We start from the raw sequence: 22,789 nt of genomic DNA, 5'->3' as shown, positions 1-22,789 counted from the left end.
ACGTTATGTAACATTGTTTACATGGTGACATCTTTCCGTGGTTAAAATGCTGATTGAGGGATTACATGAGACATTTCACTAAGTCGTACTGTATCTTTTAACTTTTCTTTTTATGTTTATTCATGTTTATTTGGTGCTATAACTAGTAGTAAATAGGAAGAGATGACCTTTGTCACTACAGTGATTAGTCACAACATGTTAAAGAGCCACAAAACCACATTTATTGATTGTATTAAGCACAAAGCTTATTGCGATTGTTGGATGGCAGGCGCGCTATAAATAATGTGAAGTTCACGCATTAACAGAAAACAGCATAGACTACGCCACGCTTTCCATGCCGGTCCATGCGCTGGCCGCGTGACATCATTTTTATCATCAGGAGGGTCCGCCAGGTACAACATCACATGTGCGAGCGACTTGAGCACTTGGAAACAAAGTCCACTAGATAGTGTGCATGCGCTGAATGCGTATTTCCGCACTCACGACCAAAAGAGTATACTTTTGAAAGGCTTACATACTCGACTGTGTGCGAGATGGAGCGGAACACAGAAAATGAGATTTTAAGAACCCATATCAGTGTTGATTAAAAATGAGAATTGTTAACAATATTGTTAGTGTCCACACAGCTGACATGTTTACCTGTTTTAGTTTATCCATGTTGTATGTACAAAATAGACACTGCCTTTCTGCACTTTTACTTGGGTGTGCATTCATTGACACAGAATGATCCTCCGTGTCTCTGACATTTTCTGTCTCTCTCATGCTGGAGCCTGCTTGTTTTATTAGCAGATGTGCCGTCAGCGTGTTCAACAGAGATGAGGACTGTTTGAAAAAGTCTCATGACTTAAAAGAAAGAAATATTTCGTTCTAACAAAACTGATCCTCGCTTTCCCTGTGTGTATTTTAGCTCTCAAACTTTTTTCCACTGAAACTTTGATGTGCATCATCTCTTTTTATTACATCAACAGCACAACAAAATGTGTGATAGGTTACTCATCACAGAACACGCAGGTAAAAAGGCGTTAAATAAATTCATTCTGTCACCAGTGGCAACCTCAGCAAAAATATCACTCATAAATTAATATGCGACCGTTTTAGGTGCAGTCTGGAGCCCTATATATATGTGTGGCAAATACATATTGACGCACAAATTCATGGATGGTTATGGATATCCCATAACTGATTAGGAAATATTGTAGGTCGATTAAAAATGTTTTTTAGAAACACAAAGGGACCCCCTTAGGCTCCCTTTTCATCTTATGCCATTCACAAAGCTTAACCCTTTCTAGAAATTTCCACGGCATCTCCCACTCCCCACTGTCATTATTTAAAATCCCACTGGGATAGTCATGGATGCGCCCACATGCTCTGCCAGAAGTGGGTGATGTCTATAAATACCCCTCTCACACTGGTTGCATGCTCCCATGGGGCACTGGTTTAATAAGGCCAGGCAGGCATTTGCATAAACACGTTTCCTGCGCCAGTCACACTTTTCACTGATTGGGTGATTTACCTTTCATGCTTGTAGGGATAGAGGTATAAAGAGAGAAAAACTGTATTCACATGTATGCTGTTTGTGTGGATGTGCTGTTCTCTGTGTGAATATGCTCCAGCGCAAGCCATTGTGCAGTTATTTAAAGAGCAGTTTCAAGGAGAAACCAAACGTCACTCTGTTGCTGAGCAGGACGGCTGTTTGCTTGTCACAAAGCATTAAGAAGGAAACATGGCTGGACTGATCAGAACTGAGGTTGTTTGTGTGTGAGAAAAATAGGATTGCCCAGACCGCTGATTTTTTGCCAAACAACAACACACTTTCTGTAATGACAAACACATTTGACAGTATTTTGACAGACAATTTATGCAACAGTATATGCCACTATACTGTATGTGTGTGTGTATGTATGTACAGTAAATGTATGTATGTATGTATATATATATATATATATATATATATATATATTAGGGCTGCACGATTTATCTCACAATACGAAAAAATAACATCGAACTTAAACGTGATTATCGCTTAAACGTGATTCTTAGTGCGATTATGAAATCGCAAAGGCTGCGATTTTTTTTTTATTTATTTTTTTATGCGCAACTTGTCAATGAAGTATGGCTCCAAATGCTAATCCATCTGAAAGCACTGCGAGTTTGAGTCGCTTATAATGTACATTTGAAAAAGCAACACGTGTCAAACATCTTTCCAGACATGAGAAGCATTTATTAATATCTTGTCCAGCAAAAGACAACATTTAATAACCTGTTTTTACTCCAAACACACTTCATAACGACAGTTGAGCATTCTTCTGTGAGATGATGTGGCTTCTTACACAGAATAAGGCAGTCATGTGTTTATTAGTCATGTTTAATCAATCAAAGTGTTTCAATCTTCTGTTTATTCAGCTACAGCGATATGACGCCTGTTATCTACTTCTGCGGCAGGGCATATGTGGAGTTTTTGCACAAGAGCGCCCTCTGGCTTTCAGATGGAGAAGCATTTACTACTGAGTCGTACAGCTCTGACAAGCTGCACATAAAATAATCGCAGCCTTTGCTAAATCGTGTGCGGTTTAATCGAGATAAATCGGGCATATATATATATATATATATATATATATTAACCCCCTCTAATTTTAGTGCCATTTACTGCATGATCCACCATAACATTTAAATTGTGGTCATGACAGTTTCTGTCAGCAAACCACAGAAATTGTGCTTTGTATAACTCTGTGCTACTGACACTGGTAAAAACGCTACCCACAACCCCCTTCTCCGATATGAGCATAATCTACATCTACTAAAGAAAAACATGTCTCATAATAGTGCATAGTTTGAGAAAAGAGGAAATGGAAGTGTGCTTGTGTGTGTCTTTACACAGAAATGTTCAGCTTTCTCAAGTGTTTTTTTTTGCTTCAGCCAGACGCGACAACCGCCGTGAACTCTCGCTGTGGCAGGTACGAGCCTGTTGCTGGGCGATGGGCTTTGGCCATCACCATGGGAACCCTCTGAAGGCCACCGGGTGGGAGGGCTCTATTGCAATGCATTTCTATTGCATCTCCTCTCCCTCCCCTGTCTTTCCATTTGAACTCTTTGGTACAGAACTGCCTGCACCTTTTTATTTAGTACTGATTGTTCGATGACTCAGTGCGATGCGTGCTGTGTGATAGAAGCATGGAAGTGGGAGGATTGTGCATGCATTCTATCTGAAAAGAATCTTTGTTGCACTGTCATAGTAAAAACAGCAGCGTTTTCCTCTATGACAGACATAATGGCATTTGTACGCAGTGTGCGCTAGCTTAGGTGAGATAATTATGAAGTATTAAGGTCATTTTGCATGACTCGCATCAACAGTGCTTAGTGCATTAGACTCTATGGAGCGTGGTATCAACAGCTGCTGTGGTATCTTGGGCATTGTGATGTACCGCTGAAAGTTCAAACAATTTAACTTTGACCTTTTCAAGTGCAGCAAAAAGGATTATCAAACAATTTGCATAACATATTTTACAGGTTCAACTTTACAGTTTGTGATTGTCACTTGATTTTGTTTTTCAGAGGACATGAGCAATGAATAAAATTAATGAAAAATCTGGAAATATTAAGGAATTATAAAATTGTGATTTTTTTTTTTTTTCACCCTGCTAAAAAATGTACCCTAAGCTGATATGACGCTGCTTTTCAGGAAGCACTTTTCAGCTTTCTTTTTCAGCTCTAAACGGCAATTTGACCAGGCTGAGTGACTAAACCAGACTAAACCACTAAACCAGATTAAGATTGTAGATTGTAGATTAAACCAGCTAAAGGCTGTGACGCACCACCAAATCGACATTGAAGAACTAGCGTCGACTAGTTTCTCTTGAAAACAAATTCTCTGCCTGTGTAAGAGGAAATAACTCTCCATACCCGCAGGTGGCAGTAATCTATATTTGTTGCTCAAAAAAGGAAAATTAATATAGGACTGCGGATATAATAACCGCAAACAAAGCAGTGCTTGATTACCATTTTTAATATAATATTGATTCGATTAGTTGGTCTTCACTTTCTTCATTCCAGACAGCTATGTAGAAAATATTTACATATTGGGATGTTCAGGCAAGATGATCTAAGATTATAAAAGCTTTCTGTGTGTGCCCTTGTTTACTTGTTTTCGCTTTTCTTTTTGTGCACTGGTTAACTGAGCTGAACAGCCAATCAGAGTGATCTCTTTCCCCAACTGCTCGATGTCGATTCAGCATGCTCAATAGGCCTAAATGCCACCAACGGGTTCTGACAAAAGGCGAAAGTACAGAACGCCGCCTAAACTGAGCTGACGGATGCTCAACGATGTGTCATGGCCTTAAGACCAGGAAATCAGCAGGCCAGGCCTGGAAAAGTCATTGAAATCAAATCGTAAATGTCACAGAGAAGTCATTGATTTTGGTAGTGCATGTAAAAATATATTGAATTTGAAGCAATTTCACAGCATACAAACAAACAACATGTTAAAGCACTGACTTGTGAAAGGGCTTTTAGTGAGTCTCTTGCAGGGGGTTTGCAGAAGACCACAATTTGAATTATAAGAGAGTACTCAGTTGTCAAACTTAGTGCTATGATGTCAGAATTCAGTCTGCGGCTTTCCTGTGAACACTTGTTGTTTCCTGTGAAGTGCTTCGTGAGGTTTTTTTTGTAGGTTTCCCAAACACCTGCATTTTCTCAGAGGGCACTGTGAACTTCTTGCATGACAAGTTCAGCCAATCCAAACACTCAACTCCAATCTCTGAAGACGCTTCAGTTCACTTAGTCACACATACGGATGTAACCACATATTCAGAATGTAATAATGTAATTTAAGAATAAACCTAAACCTTTATTTGTTGAGCACTAATCTGAATATTTTGAAGAAGGTGTCCATGGTGGTTATGGCCCTGTTCTCACTCATGGTAGTAGAAAATATGAAAGATCTTTTCCCTGCAACTAATGCTGAGCTCTTTTCCAGTATAATATATATATATATAAGTGCTGGTAAAAATAGACCCTTGTTGTGAAGGTCATTATGGTCAGGATCATCTTCTGTGATGTCCACAAGGGAACATTAGTATTGTGATCAGTGGGTCTTGATCAGATTCAGACCGGTTGGCTTTGCCATTCTCCCTTTGACGTTCATGAATAGACAGAGTTCCTGTGCTCTCGCTTTTCATTGTAATGAGGTTTCAGCGATGAACAAAGCACCTTAAATGATCACATCTGCTTTGAAGAGCGGGGATGTGATCAAACCCCACACCTGCACACTGTGTGTGTGTTGGGGGGTCAGGTTTTCCCTTTATTAAAGCTGCAGTCCAGTTTTGCCTCTTTGTCGCCATCTCTGTTTGAAACCTGCAACCAGCAGCATCCTCACATGCCATATAGCCTACTAGCTGGGACTCCTTCTTTCTGTAAACAAACGTGACGTAATGACGCAAAGACGAACGGCTGCATGCTTGAATTTCCCATAGAAACCCACTACCGATTTTATTATAAAACATTATTAGAAGTTTAACGTTGTAAATCAGCCAAAGGTTAGAAGATAGTTTTGAACACTGGCTGGTTATGTACTTGCTCAAAAATTGATTTTGAATCATTTTTAACCAAAAAAAGTTACGGACTGCAGCTTTAAAGATCAATTGTCCCCATACAGCCAGTGAAACCTGAAATCATCTACACTGTGGGGTCCAGCCAATGGAAAGTTTAATAAATTAATATTAAATAATGTCTTCCTAATAATTTTAAAATGCAAAAAAGTTTCTGTGAGAGTTGGTTTTACACTGTCCAAACCAGTCACAATTGCGGCAATTAGCGTCAATACCCTCTCCCACATATCTTCTGATTGGCAGAGATTCTCATGTTGTACATATTTATAAGCAAATGGTTAAGAATGATTATTTTTAAGAGTCAAGAGTCATAGTCAAGAGTTACTGTTTTGAATAAGTCTGGCAAATCATAGAGTGAACTGTATCCATCAGAGAGGTCATCTCTGACTCTGACTCAAACCAGAAGTTCATCGTTATTTGCAATAACAACCATCTCAAAATGAACAATTTCTTCAAACTTGATGTTCATGAAACTTAAATCAGTATCAATACTGTAAGGTTGTTTGTAAGACAGTGTGTAGATAAATAAGTAGATGAATAATTTTTAATAAATTATAAAAAATATTTATTTATTTTATTTGACGAAGTAATTAGTTACAGTACTAGCACAAAAATGGTGCTATGATTTTATTTGCATTTGTGTCTTTTGTTTTTCCTGTCTATGGATCCCTGTTTGGACAGCCACCCATATGCTGGGCGTAATTTCATCTGCAGGCTTTCATTGTTTGTTATTGTTTGTTTGCTGCTCCCTGTGTCCCATCTGTATAAGATGACAGGGAATTATAATACAAATGAATTATACTGTGTCTGTTCTCTTTATTATGAGTGAATCTGTGTTTTGTAGCGGGGGCCAGCGCTACAGGGGTGACATTGTCATTGGACTATTCAGATGAGTCTACAAAGGCCCCTTCACACCTGCACCTACTCTGCATTTCACAGCCCTCTTATATTGTGCCTTTATTTGTTTGAATGGACCTTCACAGCCGTGAGCGCGTCATATTGTTATCTGTTCCGCTTTAGATGGTGCTGTAAATTTGGTGCCATGTGATATACCAATGTGTTGGACTGTTTCAGAATGCATTTATTATACATTTATTACGCAAGGTCCATAAGGATACATTAAATGAGAAAACAGAGTTTGTTTAAAGTGATAGTTTACTCAAAAATAACAATTATCATTATTTAATCACCCTGTTTTTCCAAACCTGTATGACTTTCTTCTTTCGAACACAAAAGAAGGTTTTGAAAAATGTTAGTGTTTTTTTCTCTGTCCATGCAATGAAAATCAATGGGGTCTGATGATGTTATTTTGGGCTCCATTGACTTTCATTGTATTGACAAAAACTTTTGAAACATTCTTCAAAGTATAACGGTCATCTAGTTATTTAGTCAACCAAGGTGAAATATGATTTGGAAAACATGTAGTTTTGTTCATCCCTGTTTCATTATTCTTAACAGACACTGTTTTCTACGCAAGCGTACGTGGTGATGGAAAAAAAAATATTGTGAGGAAACATTATGCTCCAATGCTTTTGCGTTCTCACAAAAAAGTTCATGTTCTCTCGCAAAGTATTGTTCCCCTGAGAATATTTTGTTTTCACAAAAGTATTGAGTATAGTTTTTCCTCCAATCTCATATTATTTCAATCAGAAAGTTTTTTTTTTTTGTGATGGAAAATAGTTTTGCAAGATTTTCTCATTTTTTCTTTCATCACCATGTTCCGTACTTTTCACTCCAAGCACTTAATAAGTGAAGGACAATCATTGCTTGTAAGTTTTGATGGCAAGAGGAAAATGGATAGCTTGGTCCATAATTCATGAAGGCCCAGGCTTTACAGCGCATACTTTGGACTTAATGTACTGTGTAGATGCCTTCTATCGTTTGCTTCCAAGAGCTTCCTTTGATGCTGTTTAATATGTCGGGGATGTTTAATATGGTTTTAATTAAGCACTTAGCCACTTTCCATACAGCTTTGAAAGCGCACTGTTTAGAATGTAATTGGTTTGTGCAGCTCTAGCGGTTTATATATTGCTGTCCAAATTGCCTACTGGGTCATTCAGGTTTTGTGGTTTGCTCAGTGCTGCTTATATTGCCTAATGGGTTGCCAAGGTTTGGATGCTTGTGCAGTGCCGTCCAAATTTATATTTTCACAACTGGTCTGGTGAAAAAAAGCAAGAAAATAGATCCACTCCAGTGGATGATGCAAAGAATCCGTCCATGCCAATCTGTCCAACTATACCAAAAACTAGCCTATTGTTTTCAAGCAATTGATAAGCTAACAATCAATATATTCTTAAGCAATATCAAAATAAAAAAATAAAATTATATAATGAAATATTAGCAATATATTAGTTAATACTTTCATTCAGCAAGGACACATTTGATCAAATTGATCAAAGGTGACTATAAGGACGTTTATAATGTTATATTTCAAATAAACGCTTTTGAACTTTCTATTTATCAAAGAATCCTAAAAATACCATGATTTCCACAAAAAAAAAAAAAAAAAAATTAAGCAGCACAACGGTTTTCAACATTGATAATAATAATAAATGTTTCTTGAGCAGCAAATCATCATATTAGAATGATTTCTGAAGGATCATGTGACACTGAAGACTGGAGAAATTATGCTGAAAATTCAGCTATTTTAAATGATAATTTTTCACAATATTACTGTTTTTACTGTATTTTTGATCAAATAAATGCGATCTTACCGACCACGATCATGCGTGATGCTTGCAAAAGCATTTGTCCGAGAAAATGGCCGTCAGTGGAGAAAAATACTTTTAGCCTGCAGTATCTACTAACAGAGGCTAACGGTCCTTGCCAAACTTTGACCCTTTTGTAAGTTGTTATTGTGATTTTTATTTTAAAGTTATCATGTAGCCTTACTCTCTTTCTCTCTCTCTAGCCTCATCCACCTACTCCCTCTCTTATTTCTTCACACCAAGAGCCTCATCATCACCTCTGCTTCCCTGCACAGTGTGCTCTTAGAGGCGAGGGCAGCCTCTGTAAATTCACTCTGACCTTTTCTCATTGCATATTCTTCTGCTGTAAGAGTATGTAACACAGTCCTGTGGGTTTTGTGTGTGCTGCATGCCTCTCTGTGTGCTCAGGCCACAGGCCGTATGGAAGCTGCTCTCTTTTTGTGCCAGTGTCATCGCTGCCATGAGCTGTATTCAGAGGGAGAATATTAAAACAGCTTCTTATGAATAGGAAGTCATAAAAAGCCCCTGGTTAATTAATAATGGATGCAACACATGGGGGAAGGCGAATAGGAAGGGTTCTTTGGTGTGCCAGTGTTCCAGCTGACTGGCATTGCCCTGCTGACCCGGTGCTCCAGTATCATTGGCAGGATGACACCTGAATGTCACTTCTGGTGGCAGTGCTCTGTTGAGAACTTCCAGTGTCTACCCAGAATAATTGTGATTGTAAACAGATGGGACAAAAAAATAAATAAATCTCATGCCAATATATATTATATAATCTATCTAATATTCATCAATGCTGTATTTAATGTTATATTAATAATTGATATAATGTTAAATGTTAATAATATATCGCTCTATTATATATAATATATTATTTATATTATATGAATAAAAAATAATATTTTATTTAGGTTATATCAAACAACAGATTTGAAAAACAAAAAACATCTGCTCTTTATTCATTTTTTTTTTATTCTTGTAAAATGAAATATATATGCACTACCATGTAAAGGACTTTTATAATTTTAGTTGAAAGAATGTTAACCTATGCTGCATTTATTTGATCAAAAAATACAGTAAAAACAGTAATATTGTGATTTGTTTTTTGATGAATAGAAAATTTAAAATAACAATTATTTGAAATAGCATTTTTTACAATAATGTAAAAGTCTTTACCCTTACTTTTGTTAATTTTATCAATTTAATGCATCCTTGCTAAATTAAATATGAATGTTTAAAAAAAAAAATTACTTTTGAATGCTGGTTGTGTGTGTGTTCTTGTATATATGGTTTATGAGGACACAAATGTGTATAATAACATGGGTATTACAACGTAAACATGGTTTATGAGGACACTTCCTGTGTCCTCGTAAACCTAATGGCTTAAAAAACATACTAAACGGTGTTTTTTTGAAATTCAAAAAATGCGGACAGTTTCCTGTGACGGGTAGGTTTAGGGGTAGGGGTAGTGTAGGGGGATAGAAAATACGGTTTGTACAGTATAAAAACCATTACGTCTATGGAGAGTCCCCGTAAACCACATATACAAGGGTGTGTGTGTGTGTGTGTGTGTGTGTGTGTGTGTGTGTGTACAGTATTTTTTTCCCCTCACATCTGTAATGTGAAATGTATTGTAATGATGTGCAGTGGATGCAGTAGCAGTCCAATTTTTTCAGAGTTTTTTTTTTTTTTAAATTTCTGATTTCTAATGGTTTCTTTTACACATAGAAAAAAAGTTCAAATTTAAATACTGTAAAGCTATGTGCTGGCTTTTCTCACCCACTTCTCCTTACCTCACCTGTGCTTTTAACATGTAAAATACCTGTTTAAATTCCTCTGTGACCTTGAATGCGCCCAACTAATTTCACTTCTGCTTGTTTTAAATGTACTTCCACTTTAAGATTATTTCGCACCATGTATTTGTATTATTGCAATCAACATTAATTCCAAATATGTCTGGTGATGCATATTTATAGCTAATGTGGCTGACTGCTTCTTTTTTTGTGTGTGTTTCTCTGAAGGACCCGCGCAGTAAGCACAAGTTCAAGGTCCACACTTACTCCAGCCCCACCTTCTGTGACCACTGCGGCTCTCTGCTGTACGGACTCATCCACCAGGGCATGAGATGTGACCGTGGGTATCTCTCACTTTCCTTGACTTCCACTCAGACACTCAATCACACTCAATTTTATTAAACTTGGTGTGCATCCTCAGAATGTCCTGTTGTCTATTTGAGTCAAGTTTCAGTAAGTGTGGACATTGTGTTCAGCTGATATAGGTCTACTCTTAAAAATGGGAGTTGCCTGATCAAATTAATTAAATTCTAATCTTAATATCTTTGCAACGCTTTGACAAACTTTTCTCATGAGTGTCTGAGGATGATGCGCACCAAGTTTCATGGAAATTGGACAAGCAGCTTAGGAGGAGTTTGAAAAAGTAGATTTAAAAAAAAAAAATCTTTAAATTTGAAATTTGAGTTTTTTGGGGTTTGCAAAGCTGATCCCAGGATGCAAGTTATTTTTTGTGGATTGTTGTAGGGTTGACTGCATATGAAAAGGTAGGATTTGGTATAGTGTAGTTGCTGATCTCACATACTCTGCATCAGTTTTTAAAGGGTTAGTTCACCCAAAAATGAAAATTCTGTCATTAATTACTCACCCTCAGGTCGTTCCACACCCGTAAGATCTTCGTTCATCTTCAGAACACAAATCTTTTGTTTCAAATCAGTGGTTCGGAGCGTGCATCAAACTGCTAAAGTCATGCCCCCAGTGGTGAACCATTGAAATTTTGAAACGCATGACGAAACGAAGCCTCGTTTACTGAAATCACATGAACTTGGTGCTCCGTACCACTGATTCAAAACAAAAGATTCGTAAAGCTTCGAAGCTTCATGAAGCAGTATTTTGAAATCACTAGATATTGTCGTTATTTTGTTTTTTTGGCACACAAAAAGTATTCTCGTCGCTTCATAACATTAAGGTCGAACCACTGTAGTCACATGAACTGTTTTAAATATGTCTTTAGTAGCTTTCTGGGCATCTGAAAGTGTTAATTATCTTGCTGTCAATGGAGGCCTCACTGAGCCACCGGATTTTATCAAAATATCTTAATTTTTAAACTCACAGGTGTGGAATGACATGAGGGTGAGTAATTAATGACAGAATTTTCATTTTTGGGTGAACTAACCCTTTAATAAATCTCAACTTTTTCATCCTCAAATCATCCATTGGTACATTTTGACACCCCTAACTTAGCGTTAGCTTTCACATTTTGCATCACATTGGTTTGGACTGCCAAATAAGAATAGCAGCACATTGTTAGATTTTGAAATGTGTGCTAGTATTGTTCTGTTTTTTTGATGCCATGTGTACTGTAACCGTGCAACCCTAGTATGATGGTTGAGTGATCCGTGTGTGTTACCTATCCCTGCGAGGCGATTATACTGAGAACATAACCAGGCTGTATGAAGACCCGCTCACCACAAAGCACCTGAGTGAAAAGAGATTTTCCATCTCACGGTAGCCAGCCTCTTATCCAGTGTCCAATACATAAAACATTCAAAATGCTTTAGTCACTTAGCAGCTGTCTGAGCCTCCGGGGCACAAATATTCAGTGCTACATACCTGATTGTTGGCTAACACATATTCGTTGACATAACAGCAAATTTACCTGCAGCTCTTTACTTTTATTAATGTATGACAGGCAGGTAGGCAGACTAACAAGTGAGCAGAGAGGTGGTGTAAAGATGAGGCGCTCAGCATCTTCAACTGAAACCTGACACAAAGTTGTTATGGTTGCAGACTGGGGAAGCTATAATTACCTTTGTTTAGTTTCCAATGCATGAGTCGTCTTCTCCGGGGCCCTCTACAGTGTTTACACTCCAGCTATGGCTTGCGCTCCGTCACACTTCTGACTGAACTGTGGAGAAGTGCTGCAGTGCATGAGGAATTACAGTGGGGGAGTGTGTGTGTTTCATAAGTGTGTTCTTGTGTGTTTGCTTGTTTCACAGTCATTTTCAGAAGTTGTCTGAATTCCGGAGTGCATTTTTGCTATTTGATATGTAAAATTATGTTGAGTCCGACTGCTTGTGTTTGGCCCATGGTCTCCAACACAACAAAAACTTCATAACAGCGATAAGCATCATCGCTACTGCTTTGCTCTTAAGCCCCTACTGACCCAACTGTAAAGAGTGTTTCTGATGTAGCTGGTTAGGCTTGCTTGTTAAGGGGTTAGTTCACCCAAAAATGAAATTTCTGTCATTAAGTACTCACCCTCATGTCGTCCCAAACCTGTAAGACCTTCGTTTGTTGTCGGGACACAAATTAAGATATTTTTGATGAAATCTGAGGGTATCTGATCCACATATAGGCAGCAATGATATTGCACCTTTTGAGGTCCAGAAAGGTACTAAAGAAATTGTTAAAACCGTCGACGTGACAACAGTGGTTCAACCTTAATATTATGAAGCGACAAGAATATTTTTGTGCGCAAAAACAAAATAAAAAAATAACGACTTTATTCAATAAATTTGTCTGTCCTCTGTCATACTGCTACGCTATTTTCATTGTTTATGTCTGAACACGGGCTCATGCATGCGTCGTGCTGCTTACGTGACCAGAGCCGGCCAATACTGAGCTCTGCAACGAAAATAGCATAGTAGTATGACAGAGGACAGACGAATTTATTGAATAAAGTCATTATTCTTGTTTTGTTTTTGTGAACAAAAAGTATTCTCTTCATAATATTAAGGTTGAACCACTGTAGTCACGTCGACGGTTTTAATGATGTCTTTAGTACCTTTCTGGACTTCAAAAGGTGCAGTGATGTTGCTACCTATGTGTGGATCAGATACCCTCGGATTTCATCAACGATATCTTAATTTGTGTTCTGAAGATGAACGAAGGTCTTACGGGTGTGGAACGACATGAGGGTGAGTGATTAATAACAGAATTTTCATTTTTGGGTGAACTAACCCTTTAAGCTAGTAAGGAAGCACACTAGCATCCAAAACACATTTGCTGGTGGCTGTTGATGTTTTTAGCAGGGGAGTACAGCCTGATGACTAGTTTGTTCCTGGTCAGATATTCAACCTTCAGAAAAGACTGTTCCCTTGTTCCAAATTCTAGTGAGTCACCTCACTGTCCACTGCATACATACCTGTAGGCAGTATATATATATATATATATACACTATATTGCCAAAAGTATTGGGACACCCCTCCAAATCATTGAATTCAGGTGTTCCAATCACTTCCATGGCCACAGGTGTATAAAATCAAGCACCTAGGCATGCAGACTGCTTCTACAAACATTTGTGAAAGAAAGGGTCGCTCTCAGGAGCTCAGTGAATTCAAGCGTGGGACCGTGATAGGTTGCCACCTGTGCAATAAGTCCATTTGTGAAATTTCCTCGCTACTAAATATTCCACGGTCAACTGTTAGTGGTATCATAACAAAGTGGAAGCAATTGGGAACAACAGCAACTCAGCCACGTAAAATCACAGAGCGGGGTCAGCGCATGCTGAGGTGCACAGTGTGCAGAAGTCGCCAACTTTCTGCAGAGTCAATAGCTACAGACCTCCAAAGTTCGTGTGGCCTTCAGATTAGCTCAAGAATAGTTTCATGGAATGGGTTTCCATGGCCGAGCAGCTGCATTCAAGCCTTACATTACCAAGTGCAATGCAAAGCGTCAGATGCAGTGGTGTAAAGCACGCCGCCACTGGACTCTAGAGCAGTGGAGACGTGTTTTCTGGAGTGACGAATCACGCTTCTCTGTCTGGCAATCCGATGGATGAGTCTGGGTTTGGCGGTTGCCAGGAGAACGGTACTTGCCTGACTGCATTGTGCCAAGTGTAAAGTTTGGTGGAGGGGTATTATGGTGTGGGTTGTTTTTCAGGGGTTGGGCTTGAACCCTTAGTTCCACTGAAAGGAACTCTTAATGCTTCAGCATACCAAGACATTTTGGACAATTTCATGCTCCCAACTTTGTGAGAACAGTTTGAGGATGGCCCCTTCCTGTTCCAACATGACTGCGCACCAGTGCACAAAGCAAGGTCCATAAAGACATGGATGAGCGAGTTTGGTGTGGAGGAACTTGACTGGCCTGCACAGAGTCCTGACCTCAACCCGATAGAACACCTTTGGGATGAATTAGAGCACAGACTGCAAACCAGGCCTTCTCGCCAACATCAGTGCCTGACCTCACAAATGCGCTTCTAGAAGAATGGTCAAAAATTCCCATAAACACACTCCTAAACCTTGTGGAAAGCCTTCCCAGAAGAGTTGAAGCTGTAATAGCTGCAAAGGGTGGGCCAACTCCATATTAAACCCTATGGATTAAGAATGGGATGTCATTAAAGTTCATGTGCACGTAAAGGCAGGCGTCCCAAAACTTTTGGCAATATAGTGTGTGTGTATATATATATATATATATATACATATATATATATATATATACATATATATACAGGTATAATACATCATATTTTTGTGACCATATATATTATGCTCACCAGAAATACAGTAAGAACACTTTTATGTCACTATTAGGGGTGCAGCAATATATCGCAATACAAAAATGAAACAATATTTATTGTGGATAGTCTGTATTGTGTATAGTTCACCCAAAAATGAAAATTACTGTGTGAGGAAAAAATGAAAGTTTACAGAGTTTTGGTGTCAGTACTACATTAAAATACTATATATAGACCGTATATAATGTTGAATATAATGTATAATAATGCAGTGGGGGAATATTTGTGGGTCCTGATAATACCAAATGTCTTATGTTACCAGTAAAAAGGGCTACATTATTTGTCTAAAATAATTCTGTGTTTTCAGCTTCAGAATCATGAATATTTTTATTCTGGTATCAACATTGTCCTGTGCATTTTGTGTCCAGCACCAAGGTCAAGCCTATTACTTTCCACTCGTCAGTTCAGTATTGTGATATGTATCGAATCGTGACATGATTGTATCTGTACACCCCTAGTCACTATATATGTATGTGTGTGTGTGTGTGTGTATATATATAAGTGGTACTAAATTTGCATTCTGGGATTGCCTTTACTTACATTTGATTCAGTCTACATGTTGGTCGGAGATTGGCTAAACATGGTCATTCATAGTTACTGAAATGGCTCAACAGGTCTCTGGTAGAAGAAAAAAGTACCTTCTATTTATCTCTGTCCTTTAAAAGGTTATATATAGATTTAAAATTGTGTGCTTTGTCTGTGTATCTGTTGTTTGGGGTTGTGGTGTAACATCTCTTCCTTTTTCTGTCTCCTGCTATCCAGACTGTATGATGAACATCCATAAGCGCTGTGTGGCCAACGTGCCGAGTCTGTGTGGGACTGACCACACTGAGAGGAGGGGCCGCATCCAAATCACCGCAGAGATCAAGAACAATGTGCTCACCGTCAGCAGTGAGTCACCGCTGCCCACTCACACATATCACTGCTGCTTACATGTGCATGAAAGCAAACACTCACTCACTCACGTCTTCCTAAATCGCTGGTGGATCCTGGACCTCTCGTTACCACACACATGCCTTCATTTGACCCTTGAAGAAGAGCCAAAAATGCACTTTATACAGCACATCTTGCATGAATGCTTACAGTTGAGGCATGAATTGTGCTGCTGTGAAGGCTTGTGGGAAATTTTTCTTAGTGTCTGATTCCTCCTAGTGGTGAATCCAAAGCATCACCAGATAAAAAGGACGTGCATGCACCATTTCAGTTTTGAAAATGTCAGGTGCTGATCGTATTAAAAATGCCCAGCTGCATTTAAAGAAATAGTTCACCCATAAATAATTGATCACAATTGAATTGCAAGTATTTGAGCATTACAACTTCATGTGCCTAAACACAAGCTCTGACTGCTAGACCACAGCTCTTGAATGAAATCCATAAAAACAAAAACAAAAAAACTAATTTTCAGTTATACTATTGCCATAATTTGAGCACAAACAGATATTGATTCTTTAGTATTAAGCTTTCAAATTGTGTTTTGCTTGTCACTAGGGTTGTTGCGATATCAGATTTTCACTATACGATTATTATGGCAAAAAGAAATTCATAATAATGATATTATCGCAATATGTATAGAAATTTTGAAAAAATGTTACTTTATTTTTTCTGTTTTCTCTGACGAATGAATCCCACTCAAAATACGAGTGTAGTGAAGCGAAGAGAGAGAGTTTCTAACCAAGAAAGGCAGCGCACTTTGCTCGCATTCTGTATCCATTCACAGTTTGAATAAATGTTTTGTTTTAATGCTGCTAATGCAGGTGCAGTTCAGGTTGTCAAACAGGCCGGGATAGGTACAGAATTAAATGAGTGGATAACAGGTTGGGTGTTCTGTTAAATATTGATAGTGCAGATTTACTGGCACTGGATTATTCTTATTATATCTTATTTTATGTGTAGTATGTCCAAAATGCAGCATGTGACACGACAGTGATGAAGTGAAGTACATTCGAGCTCATTAGGAAATTCTATAGGATACGTCAAACATATATTACATTACACGTGTCCATGGCTACAAAAGAAAGCACACTTAGTCTTCCTGTCTCTCCTTGGCATCAGCACAAACATGCCTCACAAACACAAGCATGCTGAGGACACAGTTGTTGCATCCAGTGAGAAGAAAAGATAAAAACATGGTAATGCTTTCGGTGTCCAGCAGAGGGCATTATTAGCATTCTCTCAGCAAGAACCCATCTGAGAAAAGAACCCTCAGGCTCTTCTCTTTTCTCATTTTGGAGACTGCATCCTCTGGAGGTTGCATTTGAAGGCTGCATACGTCATCGAGGCGGTCTCATTTAAGAAAAGTAACCCTTAGATTGCAAAGTAGGTAAGAAATTACAGTATTTTTACGCCTCACGAGGAATAACAATTTTATAACGGTTACTTTTCTGAAATAAGACATCCTTGATGACGTATGCAGCCTTCAAATGCGACCTTCGGAGGACGCAGCCTCCAAAATGAGACCCAGCGACTGTATCGATAGTTCACACAATATGGTTTCAAAACTGTATTCATTATGCAGCTCTCAAAGTAAAAGGTATCACTGCACGAGACACATGAAAATCAGTGTTACTTGATGTTATTGACGCCCAACAACCAGCGACCTGTTTGATTTTAGAGCTGCAGAGATTTGCATGAACATAACTTTAAATTTTGGTCTGTTTATCACACATTGTATGACTTCAGAAGACTTGAAATATGTACTTTTATGATGTGTTTTTAGTGCTTTTTTGAAAAAGTTGTGTAAAGATTACTCAATATTTTCCTTTGGTATTCCAAAATAGAAATAAAAAACAGGTTTGGAACGACATGAGGGTAGATGATGACAGAATTGTCATTTCTGGGTGATCTATCCTTTTAACTTGACCCTTTGTAAACCCTTCACATTTTATATGACAATTTAAAATGATGATAGCTTTTCAAGCAGTTTATTAAATTATATACATGATAAATTTCCACTTACTTGTTATTGCATTGATATAAAACTACTATATCCATTGGGGAATTTCCATTTGTTTCTAATTTCCACTTAGTTCCACTTAGTCATCTTTTCAGAGCAGAAGATGAGCTCAATTAACTGAGATTTCTGGAAGACAAACCAAAAAATTGATCAGTTTGCATTTAAAGGGATTGTTGAGCGAAAAATGAGAATTCTGCCATCATTTACTGACCCTCATGTCATTCCAAACCTGTATGCATTTCTTTCTTCTGAAGAACACAAAAGGAGTATTTTGAAAAGTGTTTTTATCTATACAGTGTTGTTCTGGACCCAACTGACTCTCATCTTGTGGACAAACAAAACAAAACAAAAACACCCTGAGACATTCTTCAAAATATCATCTTTTATGTTCCACAGAAGAAAAAATATCATACAGGTTTGGAACAATAATGTTTTTTAATGCTCTCTGGAGGAAAGTAGGCTTGGATCTGTGCATCAGCGGGTGTGTATAAGTGACATTAGCCTCAACACACTGCTCCATATTCAGCCATGCGTCCCTCTTTTCAAGCTCAATCCTGAGCTATTTCACCCCGCGAGCCTCAACTCCCATTTTCCCTTAGAATTAACTAACAGCCCTTAGCCCGCTAGCGGCTAATGAGCTGAGCTGCACCATGGAAAGAACGGAGGCGCAGACAGCCCTGAGCGCAAAAGACATTTTTAATCCATCACGCTGTCCTTTATAATTTAATGTCACGCGGTGGTGCCGCGGATCTGCTGAGCGTACAGTAAGATGAATGGGGCCACTTCCTGTCGCGCATTTCAAAGGCCTGTCACTTAAATCTAATGAATTGACCAATACCTGGATGGAAATGGGGCGGCCGTTCTGCCTTTAAAAGGTCCTTTCCACCTCATCTTTCTCGCACTCACACTCTGTTTGACCACCGGAGCTCTTGCGGGTTGATAAATGTTAGTGAGGCACACTGGGTGACCGTGTTTAGTGTGTTGTCAGCACTTGTTATGCGGCTAGTTTTTGTGAATGAAGACTTGTGTCACAAAAAAATTCTTGCCCTTACATCAGCTTAATGGATCCAGTCAGTTCTGGATCTGTTCCGAGCACCAATAAAGCTCATTTTTCGAGTAAATCGACCATTTGCTATTGAATTGCAGTGCTGTTTTTCACCTAAAGGGAGCAGTGCTGCTTAATTATTTGCAGAAGCATTAATTATATTCGTACAGGCTTTTACATCTTTGCCTGTTAAAATATCAACTGTGTTATATGTTACTATGTTAATGAGTATTTTTTTTAATCAGCTGGGTAACATTATGAGCTTCCTACATCTTCGAGCCACAAAACTGAGCGTATCTTGTAGGTCAAAGCTTTTGATATCTTCATGTAAATATTCTTACATGGTCAGTGATCCCGCTTGCTTAATTGCTCTGTGCGGGGGTCTTTCCGAACAAACATGTTGTGTGTAACATTCATTAGCTGGCAAAATAAACCCTGCTCCTTGAGCACGACAGTTCAGGCAGAAACTCATCTCTCTTCCTGTATCCGCGCTGCAGTACGCCTCTGTCTTAATGAACAGCTAAGCCTACCTTCACACACCACTCATTATGGAAATTACGCTAGCCACAAATCTCAAGGCCACAGCAGCCTCCTGCATTAATTGTTGTACTGGTCAAGTGCTGAGGTCAACCCCAATTACTGGGATAGTCTGTGTGCATTCGTTGCCCCCACATGGCTCTGAGGGCTCATGAGATGTAAGAATAAATGACTGACAGCTATTCACTCACATCTCGGGTCCGTAGTTATTGCTTTTGAGGGGTAAAGGGTTCACAAGATCAGGTGCTTGACATCCTACACTGAACATTTTTTTATTCAGTGTCTTTTTGTTTTCTAGTAGAAATATTTAGACATCCTTAAAACATGATTAAATTACTTGAGAAGGGAAATATATTGATATTTATTATAATATTAATATATTTTACAAAATGTATTTTGTGTTGTTTTATTGTCTTATAAATATCCTTTCAAAAACTTAAAGGGTTAAGTTACCCAAAAATGAAAATTCCATCATTAATTATTCACCCTCATGTCGTTCTACCTTCATTCATCTTCAGAACACAAATTAAGATCTTTTTGATAAAATCCGATGGCTCAGTGAGGTCTCCTTTGACAGCAAGATAATTAACACTTTCAAACACCCAGAAAGCTACTAAAGACATATTTAAAACAGTTCATGTGACTACAGTGGTTCAACCTTAATATTATGAAGCGACGAGAATACTTTTTGTGCACCAAATAAACAAAATAACAACTTTATTCAACAATATCTAGTGATGGGTGATTTCAAAACACTGCTTCATGAAGCTTCGAAGCTTTACGAATCTTTTGTTTCGAATCAGTGGTTCGGAGCGTGTATCAAACTGCCAAAGTCACGTGAACCATTGAAATTTCGAAACACTTATGACGTAATGAAGCCTCGTTTACTGAAATCACGTGACTTTGGCAGTTTGATACACACTCCGAACCACTGATTCGAAACAAAAGATTCGTAAAGCTTCGAAGCTTCATGAAACAGTGTTTTGAAATCACTAGATATTGTTGAATAAAGTCATTATTTTGTTTTTTTTGGTGCACAAAAAGTATTCTCGTTGCTTCATAACATTAAGGTTGAACCACTGTAGTCACATGAACTGTTTTAAATATGTCTTTAGTAGCTTTCTGGGCATTTGAAAGTGTTAATTATCTTGCTGTCAATGGAGGCCCATTTAACCCTTTAATTTTAATTTTTAACTTTACTAAGTGACTAGACAATATATAAATATTTTTAAATCTTATGAATGATAGTGTACAATTTGGTTTCCATTTTGTCAACTGCTCGGCATGACTTTTATCAAGCTGTAATAATAAAATAAGTTATGAGTTTCAATAACATCCATGATAATTGTGAGATTGACTCACATTTTGGCTTGAATGATTAACATCTCGTCAGCAGATCCTTGTTCATGAACAACATGCATCAATAAAATCAGTTCACAAACACGATGCCTTGTTCTGACTCAAAATGGTCACTTTTTCAGAGAATGCTCCAGTTGTTCAGTAGGTCCAACAAATGAAATGCTCCTTCAACCTGCACTTGAACAGTATTGGAAGGCAGGAAAAATACTTTGCATTGCAAATAATGCATTTTTATGTCAGTTCTGCTGTAGCTACTCCAAAAACATTAACAGTGCTTAAGATGTGATAATTATTGATCAAAGCTCCAACTGACACAAACTGTAATACCTTTTGATTCAAGCATTGATTGCACACTAACAAAAGTTAAACCTCTGAAATCTTGGTCTTTAGGTCCTTATGTGTCTGTGATATATCCTATATTTCTACATTACAGTTAAAGAAGCGAAAAACCTGGTGCCCATGGACCCGAATGGCCTATCTGACCCCTATGTCAAACTAAAACTCATCCCTGACCCCAAGAGTGAGAGCAAACAGAAGACCAAGACCATCAAGTGCTGCCTGAATCCCACGTGGAACGAGACATTCACATTGTAAGGAAGCTTAGTGGCACTGCCAAAATATCAGTAATTTGTTTGTCTGTGAAATGCAAAATCAAATGTTCAGCTTGATTTCTTTGTCTCCATCTCTTGCCGTCTCTGTCCTCCTCCCTCCTGCGCTCTGTGTCTTACAGTAATCTGAAGGAGTCTGACAAGGACCGCAGGCTGTCTGTGGAGATCTGGGACTGGGACTTGACCAGCCGGAACGACTTTATGGGCTCTCTGTCTTTCGGCATCTCGGAGCTTCAGAAGCAAGGAGTGAACGGATGGTGAGAAAGCCTGCTGACACACACATATACATCAGTGGAAATGAGGAAGTCCCTGAGGGTCAACCAGATTGTGTACACACTAATATTAAAAAGTTTGTGTCAGCTAAACCGCATTGCATATCACAGGAATTCGCAGACGTGCAGCAGTCCATACACATCTAACTGGTTCAGTCATCTGTTGTCTCCTCTGGATTTGAAGACTCTTGCTCTTTCAGAAGTCCTCAGCCTGTCTTTCCTTCCCTCTAGTAGAGCTCTTCATCTAAGAACTCTCCACTCCTGTTTTCTGCTCACACACACTCCCATTCCTGCTCAAAACACATCTTGTCAGCTAGGGTCTGTGTATTTTTGAATCAGCATGAGCCCCCCGTGAATGCTTAAACATGCAGGTAATGTGACAGAATTGAGTTAAATGACAAAGGTCAGATCCACATTAAATCTTTGCTCTCTTCTTCATGTTCTCTCTCTGTCAGTTGTTAGATCTTTTTTTTTCTTGTAGCCTATATTGTCTAGCCAGTACAAGTATCTAGAGACTGAAGTATCTAGAAGTTCTTTCTCACCTAACAGTAGGGCTGGGAATCGATTCCAAAAAGAATCGATTCCAAGGCGTTTGGAATCGATTCAATTAAGGGGAATCGACTCCTCATTTAGGGCCTTTATTAGTTCAAAACTATCAATAAATTTGCCTATTGCTTGCTAATAGTGACTTGAAGTCCGATTCATTTCCTCAAAAGGGTTCTTCCGGGTAGTTCATGTCAATGAACCAGTTCAAAAACCTATTCAGGCGTTATTTTACGGTGAATCTGGCTTATGCTCTCTGCACTTTTGAGCGCTGCATGGACTTACGAGAGAATAGATCATGACTTGATCGAGGGTCTCGATTGGTTTTTATCTTAAATAAAATGCTATTTTTTTTTAAATCCTTTTCTTTCTATCAGCCAATAATTCTGAAAGAAAACGTGTCGTGAGCACAGATCAGTGTTGGCTCAGAGCCTTAATCGCTATATAGCCTAGTAAAAAACAACTTCCCCACGCATCTGATTGACAGAATCACGCGCTCTTATACCAGTGTTGTTGTTAATGTTCTGGTTATTGTACAGTTTGCTTTATATTTTTATTCTGGGCAAAGCATACAGTTAAAGTAAACTTCATAATTCAGCTGAACTGTGCACATGTAGACACTTCGTG

General features: G+C 38.4%; 1 protein-coding gene across 3 annotated transcripts in view; it reads left to right on the top strand.

Annotated features, from left to right (window-relative positions):
- The window catches only part of prkcbb (protein kinase C, beta b), a 140,004-nt gene that overhangs the window by 46,645 nt on the left and 70,570 nt on the right, over positions 1–22,789 (top strand). For all 3 annotated transcript variants that reach the window (XM_051887476.1, XM_051887475.1, XM_051887477.1), the window contains 4 exons: positions 10,336–10,447; positions 15,608–15,736; positions 21,173–21,329; positions 21,470–21,604. In XM_051887476.1, the coding sequence (XP_051743436.1) occupies positions 10,336–10,447; positions 15,608–15,736; positions 21,173–21,329; positions 21,470–21,604 (533 nt within the window). The remainder of the gene's footprint in view (positions 1–10,335; positions 10,448–15,607; positions 15,737–21,172; positions 21,330–21,469; positions 21,605–22,789) is intronic.

The sequence above is a fragment of the Ctenopharyngodon idella genome, chromosome 3 (genome assembly GCF_019924925.1).
Source record: "Ctenopharyngodon idella isolate HZGC_01 chromosome 3, HZGC01, whole genome shotgun sequence".
NCBI classification, from domain to species: domain Eukaryota; kingdom Metazoa; phylum Chordata; class Actinopteri; order Cypriniformes; family Xenocyprididae; genus Ctenopharyngodon; species Ctenopharyngodon idella.
The sequence above is the reverse complement of the archived record's forward strand: the minus strand, read 5'-3'. Positions and strand labels throughout refer to the sequence as shown.